The 16,325-nt window shown below is 35.7% G+C and overlaps 1 protein-coding gene across 1 annotated transcript in view; it reads right to left on the minus strand.

The window, feature by feature from the left end:
• xpo4 (exportin 4) overlaps positions 1-16,325 on the minus strand; it is a 60,768-nt gene that overhangs the window by 40,245 nt on the left and 4,198 nt on the right. The window contains exons 2-5 of the mRNA XM_052143027.1: positions 8,159-8,264; positions 5,021-5,162; positions 888-1,026; positions 72-188 (exon numbers count right to left, since the gene is read on the minus strand). Coding sequence (XP_051998987.1) covers positions 72-188; positions 888-1,026; positions 5,021-5,162; positions 8,159-8,264 — 504 coding nt within the window. The remainder of the gene's footprint in view (positions 1-71; positions 189-887; positions 1,027-5,020; positions 5,163-8,158; positions 8,265-16,325) is intronic.

The following is a 16,325-nucleotide window of genomic DNA, read 5'->3' on the forward strand; positions in this document are numbered from 1 at the left end:
CAAAATCCCAAACAGCAAAAACACCCGTTAATAAAGGCCACACTGAGAATGACAGGGCAGTGATGACAGACCTGAAAAATGCGCTTGCAGCTTCCATGGAACTCCATGCTGAGGCCAATGTTGCTGGTCTTATTGGAGCTGGAGAACTCACTCAACAGAGCAGTCAGGATGGAGCAGGCAAGTGTTTGCTAGCAGGACGGACACATACATGCACAATGATAAACATCGCACTGAACAACAAGTCAAAGTAAATGACATATCTTAGACTTATTCAGTGAACTCACATGGCTTACTTTAAACAATAGTGGCCAAAAGTGGTCCAAAAGCTAAATCAAAATTATAAATTAGATTCAGCAGAGATTGAAGTAACATCTTTTACAAGACTTTGCTGTTTGAGACTAAACAAATGTAAATGTTGGCACTTCTATCATGAAATTGGAGTGCCCTCTGCAGGACAGATATATAAAAACCCATCCAGGAACATCCAGAGGGAACCCATGGCGAATTCTCTTATGGGTTTTTGGACTACAAGCTGAATAGTTCTATTAGCTTTGAAGCCATCTATACCAGCTAGTTTACTGCTAGTTTTGCTCTTCACAAAAAAATGGTCAATTAATACTGATGAACCATCTTGCACTACAATTTTTTTCCAATAAAATGCTCTCTAGAATGAGAATGTCCCTCCCACTTATACCACCTCCCACCGACTTGTTATGTCAACCCCAAATTTACAGTTTCAAAATATTTTTTTTTTTGACTCATTAAGAGATTTTAACATCCATATCTAAGATAACATATCCATCCATCTAAATAGAATGCTAAAAAAAGATATTGGGAGAGGGAATTGATTGCATGTCTCACTACTGTTGGCTGGGCAAAATTCTTACCACTGTGGGATTGCCACTGCTGATGAGCTGGCTGACCTCATGAAAGATGCTCTTGCAGTTGATGGATTTATCGAGAGAGCCTCTCTTCACTATTACTGCCACTGCTAATAGGATCTGCTCTCTAACATATTTCTGCAGACTACAGAGAAGGAAAGGAGACACAGTTTACATTTACACAGTTTAAAGACTCAGTGGAATTGATTTAAGTGCATTTGATAACATTAGTTTTGTCATCCAACTGTCAAATTGAAAATAAGTTACTTTTTTCATTAATTTAAATAAGTTCTCAATATAAACAATCATGTCTAATACCTATCATATTAGATAAACAAAATAAAAAAGTAGCTGTAAATCTCATAATAGTAAATCTCAAACACTGGTAGAAAACATTTCGAATAAGTTTTCATTAGATTATAGTGCTCTATATAGGCCTTTTTTTTTTTTTTTTTTTTTTTTTAGACTTATGGAGTTTGTGTTTTCTTCATGTTCAGTGGTTTTAGAGCTGTGTTTTTAAATCACAAAACACTTCATATTACCTACACATTTAACAACACTCACCTATAAGACAGTGAATACAGATCTGGCAACTACAGGCCAATATGGTTTCTGCATTAGCACAAACCCCCAGTAAACTAAAGTAGATAAACCTAGTTTTTTATGAAATGGACAATTCCACAGAAATGTCAAACATACCATGGAAAAATAAAGTTAAGCAAAGAAACAAACACCTTTTTAAATTGGTAATTTACAGTAGTTCCATAATTATTAATTTAATTTATTTATTTTATGAAAATTGCATTATTTTTATTGCATGTTTATTCCCACCTCTTAAGAGGGGTGGTGCACCATTTATTTAAAGAAAATTCAAGCATCCATATTTCATAGTTGCAAAAAAGATGAAATTACTTTTATTTTCACTTCATGTTAACAATTATAACTTTCCAGAAAGACAAGGAAATGTCAGAGAAATATATACACTTTTTCATAACAGCGATTCATTTTGAAATGACATGAGCCAAATTTAAGAGGTCAGTACATTTCAGTGGTATTCATTCAAATAAATGAGTACTCTCTGTAGAAAGCTAATATTAAATGTAGAGGTGTGAATCATCACTGGCCTCACAATTCGATTATAAAACGATTCTCGATGCATCTCGTCCTTCAATATCTTTCTTTTTTCAGTTTCTTAATTTATTTTCAGCTTTTTATTTAACAGCTGTTTTAAAAATCAGAATGAGTCACATTACATAAACTGGCCTTTTACATTCAGTATGAGCTGTGAACAAAACATGGAACATCCACAAGATTAAATAAATGGTTCCATAGTTTAAAGAGTATCTCAGTTTCTTTCTTTAGAACCTTATAAAAAATCTCTTAAAAGCACAAGAAATCAAATATTGGTTCTCCATCAAAACACACTGAATACTCTTACTTCAATATTATTACTTTTATTTTTGTTTAAGCATTGTTAATCATTTAATAGTGTTTAATTATTATTTCAAAATTAATCTATGCCATAATTAATTTTCATTTTTAAGCACAAATGGAAGTTACTGGTCCAGGATGAGTGATATCTGCTTCTATTGCAGCTGTCAGCTTCTCCTCTCCTCTCATGCACAGGTGATAGTAAAGCAGTTTATTATAGCGCAGTTGTTACTTCAGAAATCAAGCTGTTTGCTCTGCGAGTAGAAGATAAAACCTTTATCATCAGGTGTGCGCACTGTCCTGACAAACGAGTGACCGGCAATGACAAAAGCCAATGAAATGGAGAGTGTGCAAGAGAAGAGAAAAGGAATAAAAAAATGTATTAAATGAAAACATCGCCAACATCTCCCGAACCGCTGCCTCTTCATTATTTTCTTCTGTGTTTTCCCCATTGTGTGCAAATCAGTGCAATTATGGGTGCGAGCTCGTCTTTCATGTTGTTTGTTGGCTTATCATGAATAAACTGTCCGTTGCTATGTGTGTGGGATTGTGAAAGAATTTTGGGATAGTAGTTTCATTCGGGCACAAATGGTCATGTGTTTGATTCAGCTGGTCTGTAAATTCGTGTTTGTGCACTTCACTTTAGTGTATGCACTTAACTCGTGGCTTTGTTTCCACATCTGTCTTTGGCAATTGTGGCAGGGTGGAGGGCGGGGCCGGGTCGTGATTATACAAACCCGGTCCCTTATCAGGCTAATCAAGTCTCCGAGAGGGATAAAGGCCGACTGTGGAGGATTGTGCGGGAGAGAGAGATGTCCGTCATGTGTTTGTTTTTGTCCGTCATGTGTTTGTTTTTGTCTTTTAAGTTTCTCATTAAAATACTATTTATATTGAAAAGCCGGTTCTCGCCTCCTCCTTTCCATTGAACTTCTTTACAGCAATGTTAAAGGAATATTCCGGGTTGAATACGACTGCACAAATGCAGTTATGACATCAAATTGATTACCACAAAAATGTATTCTGACGTGCCCCTCCTTTTCTTTAAAAAGGGCCAATTAATGTAAGTGCTTTTACAAAATTATAAGCTTCACATTTGTAATTAAACCATCCAAAAATTGGCCCCAATAAATTCCATTGTAAGTGCCTCACTGTAACCTAATTTTTTTTGCTTTTTTTAAAGTAGGGATGAGTCTAAAGAATTTTTTGTGGTAATCAACATAATGTCACAAATACTTATTGATCTTAACTTGTACTGAACTTGAATTTAAGTAAGACAAATTGTCTTTCATCTTTACTTTTAACACCCATAATAACGCTTCATTTAAAATTATCTAAACATCAACGAGAGAATCAAACAAGCCCAACTCTTTTTCTTTTAACATGATTATTCCAACAGACCACCTACCGTTGCTTTGATCTGTGATGTGTTTCAAGACAAGTGTTTTCACATCATCTTATATTGCTGAGCTGCTCACCATGTGCCACACACCCGCTAGAGGGTGCTGCTCACTCACACAGTGCTGACAGCAGCCATGAATGCAGACTATATTTTAAACACAGCCTTTTGTGGTTTAGTAAAATCATTATGTTGCCTTGCTGGATATCATATCAATATCTTAGAGGTCTGCAGGTTTCAAAGAGTTTTGGATGGTTTTTCACAGAATTTTGTGTATGGTCTTCCAAAAACGTGTCATTTTTGTCACGTCCATAATGAAAGATCCTTTCTCAATCTAAACTGGAAGAATAAACTGGTCTAGACTGAAGATTTTCCTAATGTCTGGACTATCTGCAGGGGTTTATAATTATACATACAAATGGTTTGATATAAGCTACTGTCTATGGTTACTTAATATGTTTCCCCTCTATGTATTTTGCACCAGCTGAATTATGAGGACCGCTCTGGGATTTCACATGGTTTATTTAATATTCTTGACGCAACATAATGCTTGCCAGCCCCAGACAGGTGTGCACTTTGTACATTGCGAAAGAGACCCCACCACACACGCATAGACGCACATACTCAGTGACGTCACCCCATAACACATTTCACTCGTGAAACCCATCTAAATACAGTACAGAATTGTCTGTTGCAAAACTCGTATGTCTCGGTGATGAAACTATTTTAAAACAAACAGCCCCCATATTCTAAACAACAAAGAAAACAGGAGAAAACATAAATTAGAAAGCTTTTCCATTCTCAAAATCACAACACTTACAAAAATGTACCATGGATTTACTGTAACACTAACTGTACTAACTATGGCATTGTTTCAGAAAACATTTCTAAATGTATTTAGTCTGCTATAGTTATTTATATAGAAACCGCAGTTACTAAACATGGTATTGAGGAGCCATGCTTGTTTTTACCTATGGTTACCATGAACTGTTACAAATAGCATTGTTAAAAATATGGATACTATGGAAGAACTATAGTGCATTTCATAATTATGGACCAAGCAGTCCGGCATTGCAGGCTTGTGGACACGTGCACAACAGCTGAAAAAAATCCTAGGGGAAACACTGTATATATTAAGTTAAATTTCACATTTACACTGCAAATGTCATGCCTGTAACACTGGAACAACCAGCTAAAGAATAAGATGGGTATTTTGTACCCTCACATTTTAAAAATGTGGGGCCTTATTGTCACTTTCGGTGGCTTTTTTGCTTCAAGCCCCTGTGGATTTTTCACCTTGATTCACACTTACTTGGGTCTTTGTAAGACATAAGTGAGGAGGAATGTTCTGAGAGACTCAATGCTGTTCTTCTCCAGCAGGATCCATTCTCTAACCACGGCCTCCATGATGGCTGTGGCTGCCTGGAACAACACATAGTCCACTTTACTAGTCTCTGTGAAAAAGACAAAACAATATACATTTTTGTTATTACAATATTTATTATTAAAATTACATTTGAACAAACAACCCACAGATGATTTCATTAAATTCACAGCTTAGTCTCTTAGCTGTCAGAATTAACCCGTTAAAGCATGCGATTCATTAAAGTTCAAAACATAATTTTTTCTTATTAGCGATTAATGCATTTATCGTATACAGCATAAACACTGGTGTGAATTGCAGAACCCCAGTCCCATAGACATGGTGGTACTGTCTTAACACGCTAGTTGACCGTTATGCTCTCGCCTATGTTAGAGCCAAGGAGGTTGTAATCTCATTAAATGAATGAATCTCTGACAGCGCTTCCCTGTCAGTGATAAATGATTGAACTTGCGATAGAAATCAAGTATTTTCCAGCCTTTGTAAGGTGCATGGTGAGTTAAAAGCAGTGCTCGACACTGGCGTTGCCGCCCTGTTGAAATCATGAATGCAGCTTCACGATTGCTGTAGGAAAGCAAATAGCCACAGTCTACTGGCAGGTTGATATTGTGGTTGATGAGTTTAATTTAATTTAATGTCCATTGCAATGAATATGAAAACCTACAGTATGTGGGGACTAGTTCTTTAAATTAGTCAAACTCCCACTTAAACTTTGGGAAACATTTAATGTTACTTGAATTGGTGACATTTTTATGTGTGTGTGTGTGTGTGTTTGGGGGTCATCAGGATCAATGGTGTGAGCATGAGGTGCGAGCATGAGGCAATTCGCCTCTAGAGGCGAAATAAAAACTATCACTGATACATCGCTGTGGTTGTTTTGACACGCGAGACTGCACGTTGAATGCAGCGGAAACACTGCGCGGAGCTGAACAATGCAGATTTAAAACACCAACAACTAAAAGGTATGTATACAGTACATGTTGTCATATCATTATAAAGTCATTCATTTATTGACTAGATGCTGCATTAATAGAGAATAGCAGTATGTTTGCACACCACGCAGAGAGGACGCTAACATTGTTCTAACCGCTTTAGGTTAGCTTTAATGTGACAAAAAACATGCAAGTCCTACCCAAATAATTAAATAAAATGTATTACCATGTATTTGCATTAGGTTATATCCAGTCACGTTTATGCTTTAGCCAGCTAAGTTGTATATTTAAAGGTAGTGAGAGATTTGATAAAAATAACTCAAGAGAAACGTATAAACAAATCAGAAACTTTTTAATTAATTTTAATATCCTCACAGTAAAACGTATTTTTTTTATTTTGATTATATAAACATCATGTGATCGGTGTGTGTGTGACGAGGTTCTTGGAGAATTTAAATGAGCCTAACAGCACAAAATACAAACAAATTATCACTGAATCTTATAGAAGCATTACAAAAAAGCACAAGACATTGCAATTCACTAGTTTGCCCTAGTTTCACATTAAAGACCCTCACCAGAAGTGAAGTGATCAGCCACTTGAAGATGTGCAATAGCTCTGTGAATCACAAAAGGCTATGTTTAATAAGTAAATATTAGGGCTGTCGATTTAACGCATTAATTCAGTGCGATTAATTTGACAAAAAATAACGCGTTAAAAAATTAACGCAATTAAATCGCAATGCCCCCCCGGACCGTAATAAAGAAGATTCCTGAGAAATGCAAGGTTGTAGTACCACCTGTTTACTCCAGAGGGCAATAAGTGAAATTTCAGCTGTATGAGCAACGTGCAGTTTATATAGTGAAGAAAACAAACATCCAGCAGCAACAACACAAACATGCGTCACGTTCTTGCATTTAAAACACTTGAAGGAGTGCAAATCCGAACTAAGGGATCACAAGATGCGTTTAAAGATTGAGTATTAAACTATATTTAACATTACACAGTGACCTAAACATTTTATATATATATATATATATATATATATATATATATATATATATATATATATATAATTTTAAATATTTAAAGATAACTATGTATAATTATTTCAGCATTGTATAATGAATTATTGTTATATGAGGGGCTTTCTCAGCAAATATTTGTATATGCGATTAATCGCTATAAATTAATCGGGACACCATGTAATTCCTTCGATTAATTTTAATCGACTGACAGCCCTAGTAAATATATTTCTGTTGTATTTAAAACTACAATTAAAAGTCAAGAATAATTATATTAATAACTATTAATTATTATTATTTTCATCATTAGTATTTCTTTACAATTTATAACAATATTTAAATTGAATGGGTTCCAAAAAATAACTGTGAATGAAAAGTGGACTGATGTCTTACAACTAAATTGAACAAAAAAAGAGATCTGAATCCTTTAAAGTCCAGATGTAAGTTGAAACATTTTGGGGAAAGAAAAGAAATATAAAAAATAAAACACTAGTTTCTTTTACACTGAAGACTTGAAGACTGGAATTACTGTTACTTTTGCTGCTACATTATCCAGTATACTAGTTAATAATAAAGTGTTTCTTAATAAGCAGTACATTTATATTGAAATAATGTGTAGTTAGAGGTTTGTGTTTCTTTGCATATTAAAGAGCACACCCAATTAGTTCCACACAATAATGTAAAGATATTCTAAACTGATTATGCAAAAAACAACAACACTGGCATTTGATCGGTATCGGCCGATACGGAGATTTCCGGTATCAGAATAGGAGGAGAAAGTGGTATTGGTGCATCCCTACTTCAAATGTTGTTTTTTCATTCAGTATCAATTTTAAAAACTATTGGTTGATTAATCGGTTATCGGCTTGTCTTCCCAACTTGGTTATCGGTATCGGCAAAATCCTATATCGGTCAACCTCTAATTGTGTCAAAGCAGGTTTATAGAAAATAGTGTCTTAATCCCCCTAGTGAGCAAGCCAAAGGTGACTAAGGCAAAGAAAAACTCCTTGAAACATTGGGAGGAACCAAGACTCAGAAGGGTTGATTTGTTGAAGTAGCATCAGTAGACACAGTAATAGACAGATCTCACCTGTGTCAGAGTACTGAGACTTACCCAAGATGTGCTTGCAGATGGCAAAGGGGGATTTTGACTTCCTGAAGGAGAGGAATATGTGCTCTGCATGCTGTCTCTGTTCTGAGCTGACCATGGACGGCGGTGCCTGAAAACTCATGCATAAGAGGGGTAAAAATCTTGCATGCTTGAACACATTATATTGGTCAATATCAAATATCACTTGTACATAAAGACAAACTAAACAAGAAACCAAACAAATGAGAAATACTACACCAGGCTAAAAGTCAAGGACTCCGTATAGGTTTACCGATATGCGCAGAAATGAAAACTTTTTTTCAGAACATATAATGCAGAAAACAATGCTTTAGAATTGGTGTCAATGTAGTTTGTCCAGCAGAGCGCGCCCCGACTACACTGTTTAAAGAGATGAGCTGACGATGTCTCTGCAGACAGGGAGGAGTTAAGCGGTGCGGAGTAATGTGGGGTCTTCTCTGTAAGTTGCTAACTAGTTTGTGAAATATATACTGGAATGTTAACAAACAATGACCCCATAAATTTCCCTTTTCAATATAACTAATATAATGTTAACCTTGTCCCTGACAACCATGTCACTCATGTTTATCACATGTGTTTGCTCTGTTAGCCAGCTATAGTTTGTCAGTGCAGTAAGTAATGAAGCAGATTTAAAGGTAAACATCAGAGCATCTTTTTGTAGATCAGTTGATTTCATGCTATGTTGTTACCTAGTTACCTAGAGACACAATGCTGTTTTTTGTCTATGGCTCTTTTACTCTCCGTGACAATGAGCTTATAGCTAACTAGTTAATCACGTAACTACTTTCATTGCTTGTCAGCTGAGTGGAAGCTAATGTGGAAACAAGTATTCACCAAACTGTTTTGTTCAGGATTCACAGTTTGGTACCCCCTTCAACTGAACAATTCCAGTCGTTGCAATTACAAAATGTAATATTTAAAAGTCTGGTATACCACCATTGAAAGTTTCCTCTGAACTTGTATAGCAAAATATGGTGCAACACCACTGTATTCTTTATTTTAATGGTCAGCAATTTACTGATACTGAACATACAGTACTGATGTTTATTTAGCTATTTATTGTATTTAAATTTATTCTTTATATTCTCAGTGTTCATTTCAAGAATTTGTTGACAATGTATAAAAATAATGTCAAATATTCTTTGATAAAAATATTTAAGAAAGCAGCATTCTGAGTAGCTTTGCATAGTCATATCGGTTCAAAATCGGTGCACAAATCACATAGAAAAGGTCTGTTTTTTTTAAGCTATATTGGCCACCATATTGGTAATCTGTGAATTTCTCCTCTAAAATCGGTATCAAAAATACCATATCGAATCTCTAGTCAACAATATAAATTGTCGACAAAAATTTCCATTGACAAATAGTCGTTTGATCCCATTTAATGCAACTTGAGATCATTTGAAACGTTAATGAGATTGATTGAGAGGAAGAAAAATCACCTTACAGTGCAGACACACTCCAAACGTTCCAAAAAGATTAAGGTGATGTAGATCGCAAAGTATGAGAGAATTATAATACAAAAAATACCAAATAAATAAATGCAGAAGCACTGCTGTCATGAAATAAAGTAGAGCCGTACCTGGTGTTCCGCTTGAGCAAAACAGAGCGTCTAAAAAAGGAAACCGGCATTATATCTTTAATCCATCCCAGTGTTTCCCATTAATTGACTAGAATCTGGCAGCTCGCCACAGTCTAATTTGCCCTGCCATGGTCTCATAATGAACCGAAAACATTTTTACACTTCTCATCTAAAATATTTTTGCATTTCTCAGTCTCATAATATTAATAACATAAAATAAAAGGTTGTGTTTTCCGCTCTCTCTCATGCTCCAGTCGGTTCAGTCAGCTCCTCAACCGCTGCTGTAAACTCAGACGCTCACAAACACACATACACACAGATAAATGCACTGGAGGATTCCTGGATCCAACTAACGTTATTTGGTTGAGGACGACAACAAATCTTTGAGGTAAGTAACGTTAAATAACATTAAATGTACCCACTGAATTTATACTAGGGCTGCCCCCGACCAAAGATTTTCCTAATCGACTAGTACGAGTTAATTTAAGCCATTAGTCGACAAGTTGCACCCTTATGATAGTAATTTAATTATTAAATATATTTTGGGTGGGGGGGCATCAGAAAATGTTTTAAGTTCCAGCGCTGAGAAAGAATGTTATTATAAGTAACATTGCTAACACTGTTATTACAGAGAAACACTAAATCCTAATAATGAGCCTTTAAAATATAAATTTTACAAGCACACGCACGAAGTGAGCCGCAGCGACACTGGCAAAATCTGTAATGATCCTGAATGTGTCAGAAAAACTAGCAAGGAGACTGTCTGAAAATTTTGTTAATTTACAGAGAGAAATGCACATGCCAAGATGATATTTGGCTCGTTTTTCCGTGTATTAAATAATTATTATTAGGCTATTATTATCAGATTAATATTACAAATAATTTGCCCTGCGGCACACAGACAAGCGCTTGGAGAAACACTTTATTATATTATTAAGAACAGATGACAGAAAAGGCATCTATACACACGTATGACGCGCTGATACGAGGCGTGCAGTCTCGTAGAGCACGCGCATGTAAAAGGTTCACACTCTTTGTTTCTGTCTTACAATTTACTTTTTTTGCAAGAACAGTTTCGTATATGAGAGTGCTTTAAATGACCTCAGGAGGTGTTTTGAGTTCAGTTCACTTTATTTTCACAGAGCAGTGAACAGTGTGAATGCAACTCTGCAGCCTGTAAAATAATACAAACTATATAAAATATAAAAATATATAAAAATAATACAAAAACACGTTCACCTTGAACCACGATTTATTTTTCAGTGATTATAATCATCATAATTATTTTTAAATGTATAATTGTTTTTATCTCTTCATTTGTGTGAGTAATTTTCAGCCATGATGTTAAGACAGATTCTTATATATATATAAAATTATTTTATCACTTTTTTTGCCCTTAACAACTGTTGTATAGCCATATTTCAAAAAAGTTGAACAACATACATTTTAATTGCACTTATATTTTTTTTTCAGTTTCATTAGAATTTTTTGGTAAAATATAAAAATTATAAAGTTCTAAGTTTGAAATCAAAGAGTCTTGCTTTATTATGTAGGCTTAACTCAAACCCTGCTTATAGAAAATTACCCCATAGTACCACCTAGCCTCCAACCAGTGCTAATACCAGTGTTCATCGTTTTTATGTGGAGTTTTTTCTGCGACCAACCGACCAATCAAAACTTCCAGTGCCCCCTGCCCCGAACCCATGCTCTAGTGTTGTTGTTATTATTATTATTATTATTATAATAATTGGCAGTAGCACCAGACTTCTAATGTGAGCTTGCAGGCATTATTATTATTATTATTATTATGAGTCGTAGTAGGCCTATCATCATTACTAGGCTATTGCTATATAATTATATGAGGTTACGTGCTTTATTGTTGTTATTATTATTATTATTATTATTATCATCATCAGTAGGCCTATTATCATTACTAGGCTATTGCTATAATTGGGAATTGGCACCAGACCTCTGATATTAATTTATGCTTTATTATTGTTATTATTACTAGGCCTAATAGTAGGCATCATCTGCATTTTTACAGAAGCTTGCTGGTAGGTGATGTTAATGTGAGACCTGAGCCTGCTTTGCCTTGCAAAGATCCTCAATTCTTGGCTCAATGTTTGATAAACATAGCCTCAAATCATCCTCGATTTGTGCACGATTGCGGTATTTCGTTTTGAGTGCAGTCATTTTTGAGAATCCTGCCTCACACAAATATGTCGACGCGAAAGGAAGGAGAATCTTCAAGGCAACGTCACAGAGTTCAGGGTACTCCTGCATCAATGCTGCCCAGAATGATGAAAGAGGGCAGGAGCTAAAGAGTTCCTTCAGTCTACTGTCACTCTTCAGCTCAATAAGCTGTTCCTGCATATCAATTGATAGCTCGTTTGCTGTGCACACAAACAGATCTCGAACCCACGCAAACGAGCGATAATCCTCTTTAAAGTACGTTGCAAATTGTTTTCTCATTGCTGACAGGTGCTCAGACGCTGATTGAAATAGGGAGGAGAAATCGTGTGACGTGCCTGCATCAGTGATAAAGTCTGCAAGGCTGGGGAACATGACGCAGTTCCCTCGACTGATGCGGCCATGCCAGAGGTCTAGTTTTTGTGTGAAGGCGTGCACTTTGTCTGCAAGGAGCAAAATATGAGTTTCGCGGCCTTGCAAAGACAGGTTGAAATCAAACAAATGAGCGTCGTTTTCTAAAGTCTATGAGCGCAGCACACACAAATAAACTAAATTGACATACTGCAGTTAAATTTCAAAATGTGATGTTTTTATATTTATAACATTTGAATACAGTTCAGCAACATACATCACACGACCTGACGACCAAGAGAGCTGACAATTGACCATCACTTAATTTACCATCACCTCACGATTGAAAATGTGACACTGATTTCATATGACAGTTCAACAAACAAGTTAATAATATTAAGTCACTTACATTTTAGACGAAATAATGATGGTTTTGGTCTATTTTAGCAGCGAAAATAGATCCGATGAATCCAAACAAAGATCACAGCATAGCCATAGCGCATCTCACAGCAATACTAAATCGTGTTTTGAATGATTCAGTGTTGTGAACGAATCGGTTGAGTCAAACATTCAATGACCCATTCACAAACATCTGTCTCATTCTTGATGAATCAGCCATTTGAACGAATCGTTTGAATGAACGACTCAATGACTCGCTTAATGAAACCGCTTATGCTTATCACCTGCATTTGCGCTCACTATCGACAAACCAATCAAATTTGTTCAAAAAATTTTTTTTAAATCAGTCCAAACACATTTTAATTTTTATTTAGGAGTTATGTATATGCAAAACTATAACTTTTTATGACAGTAGTTTAGTGATAAAAAAAAATGTGCCCAAAAATGTTTTTTCCAGTTTTTTTTCCCTTCCATCGTAGCCTAATCGCGCCCCCCGGGAGAGTGTCTGCGCCAGAAAGGTCTGACTGACATAATCTACGGTAACTTTATATACACACACATATACACATACAAACCAGTTAGTTCCGGTTCTTAAATCTGATGAGACGTTCAATGAGTACTGATGGCCTCACATCCCCACACGGATGCTTCACTGTGTGAATCACTCCACTTGTGTTCCGCTCGTGCCGTTCTACAGTGTAAGAGCAATGCAGATGTGTTGAGAGCCATCGGCCTCTTTACATTTCATTTTGAGACATTTCATATTTTAGTCAGCAGGTGGAGACAAAAGACCATTTTTGAGTGTAATATGAGCCAGTTGGTGACGTGAAGGGAGTCAGCGTCACTCAGTGTTTATATTCAACAGCACTCTATGATCGCTTGTATTACTATTACACTACTAAATCTAGGAAATGGCTTTAAAAGAACAACTTCAGCATTAAGGCTCATCACAGCTGAGAGACACAACAGACTGATTAATTACAAAAACTCAAGGCGCTTACCTCTTAAAGGACTTTCCACATTATTTTCTCTCCACTGTTCAAAATGGCAGAGGAGATTGAGGTTTCTATAGTGAATGACTCTTGCACCCCGGCTACCGCGAAATAGGGAAGAATATCCCCGCTTGGATGGCTATTTTTCCACTGAGAAAATAGGATGCATTTCACCAAAATGACATTATCTTCAGAAAGCTGACTAACAGACTAGAGCATCATCAACAGGCATTGCACACGCTCCATATCTCTCTCGCTCTCTCTCTCTTTCTCTCTCACACACATCCTTGTTTCTCCAATTACATGTCAGAAACAGCCCAAGCTGTGATACTATATACATGCTGTTTAAAGCTAATCTAATTTTTCCATTTAGTTTATAAGCATAACAATCGGTTTTAACCAAGCTGACGCACAAGACATGGACGGATGTGCCCTTGGCTAAATCTTGAGTATGTTCTGACTGGCTGAGTCTGTCAAGTCTGTATCTAGAGGTGCAAGGGTGTGCATTATGCAATTCAAGATTTTACATAGATTCTATTATACCCCAACTAGATTGTATAAGCTTGGTCTTAAAAACACACCCGCCTGCTGGCGATGCCAATCAGAAGTTGGATACACAACCCAGGTATTTTGTGTGACATTTTGGACACTCAAATTTTACATTGCCCCAGACTTTGTATTTTGGGCAATGGGGTGTTCATAAATTTAGAAGAAAAAAAAAAAAAAAAAAAAATGGACCAGTCTCATGACTGGCAGAAATATGTCATGAGGGGATGGGGAGAGAGAAGTCTATCTTAATTATGTATGTTTATTATATATATTTATTTGTGTGTGTGTGTGTGTGTGAGACCACAGTGGTATTTGCTGGCGGTTAGGGTGGGGTTGGTGATTGGGAGGGAGATTTGTGGGGGTTAAATGTCGATTTGTTGTGTGTGTTTTGTTTTTCTCTGTTGAGTATTTTTAAATAAATACATTTTTTTATTTACAATAAAAAAAAACTAGCGAAACTTCTGTGAAGACAGCATCTTACAAATCTGAGTTAAATGGTAACTGTAGTGGAATATAGTCACTTATATTTAGTATTTTAAATACGTAATCCCGTTACATGTATTTTGTTACTCCCCAACCCTGCCAGTTAGTAGCATATTTGCAAAGAGTTCCAGCAATGGCATCCTCTCACTGCGTGTTGAGAGTAAAAGTTTAGTTTGACTCGTTCCATGTAATGCATGTCCAAAGACAAGCTCCACGCAATCCATTTTTCATTGAATAATCTCTCTTTTATTATCCTCTTCTTTTTTTTACAGTTATTTGTTGATCAAAAACAACAAAAAACAATATCAATACAGTGAATGATGTATTTTGATTTTATAATGTTTAAGTGATCAGGCAGCTAAAGTGCTTTGTAGTAAAATGTTATTAATAGTTGAGTTAATAGTGAAAACATTAAACACTATCCTGAAACTAGTATCACTGTAGCGTACTTGAAAATTAGAGCATTGCTAAAACAAACAACTATACTTTGTCTCTGAAATTTATACAGGCGCATCCCACATACATTTCCTAAACTGATGGAAAAAAGGTATTTTCTTGACATTTATAATTTTTTGAATGCAAAATAGTAATTAAAATCAATTTTAGGCATCAATGTATTCATTCAATCCTCTGAGAAATGAGTAGAGTGATACTATAATTTGTTCCCTCTTCTACACAAACTGCAACCTTTTTGATTAGTCTGCATAAGTATGACTGCTGTGACATTAGTGAGGGTGACTGATGAACAAAGATTCACTACAACAAATCAATATCTCCACTGTTACAGTCTGACCTTTTGGCTAGCTGGAAAACGACCAGGACATAATTTACAGGCTTCTGACTTCCTAATATTCATAAACTAATCTACAGACCATTCCAGCACTCACTGACCTTTAAGTGAGCAGCATATGCTGACTATTTATTTATTAGTGCTCTCAGATGATTAAAATATTTAATCCAGATAAATCGCAGATTTTGAAAGTGATGAAAATTGCCTCTAAATATGCTTATTTTCCTGTCAAAATGCATTTACCGGTAGTTCTTTCTTAGAAAGGAAAAGAAAACAAAATGTAACAATAATGATTTATTAACATTTTCCAAACAAAAGCATTCCACATTAAATACCAAAATTCACTAAAATAGCACTAATTCAAGTAACATTAAACATTTCCTTAAGTGTAAATGACAGGTTAACTAATTGAAAGAACTAGGCCCCATAAGTTGTGCATTTACTGCAATGTGCATTAAATCTCTTAAACCCTCATTCTTTACTATATTAATCGTGGCTTTTCACTTTGCTACAGTATTCGTGAAGCCGCATTTACATGATACATGCTGCTTTGAACTTCACATGAAAAGTGCTTGCAGAAATCATCTTGTTTTGTTTGTAGTGCTGGCACCATCCACGTAATGATACTGTCGAACTGTCAGGTAAGACAGAAGTGTATCATTTATTTATTTAGTTTTAACGCCATGTCTGCAACTAGGCTATTCACATGGCAAACAAGGGTTTGTCAACACATATTTGCAACATTAGATAAGACACTAAGTTTATACAAGATAAAAACGGTCAAATCTGTTCAGAAGACACTTTTTAAAAAATATT

Source organism: Xyrauchen texanus, chromosome 14 (genome assembly GCF_025860055.1).
Source record: "Xyrauchen texanus isolate HMW12.3.18 chromosome 14, RBS_HiC_50CHRs, whole genome shotgun sequence".
Lineage (NCBI taxonomy): Eukaryota > Metazoa > Chordata > Actinopteri > Cypriniformes > Catostomidae > Xyrauchen > Xyrauchen texanus.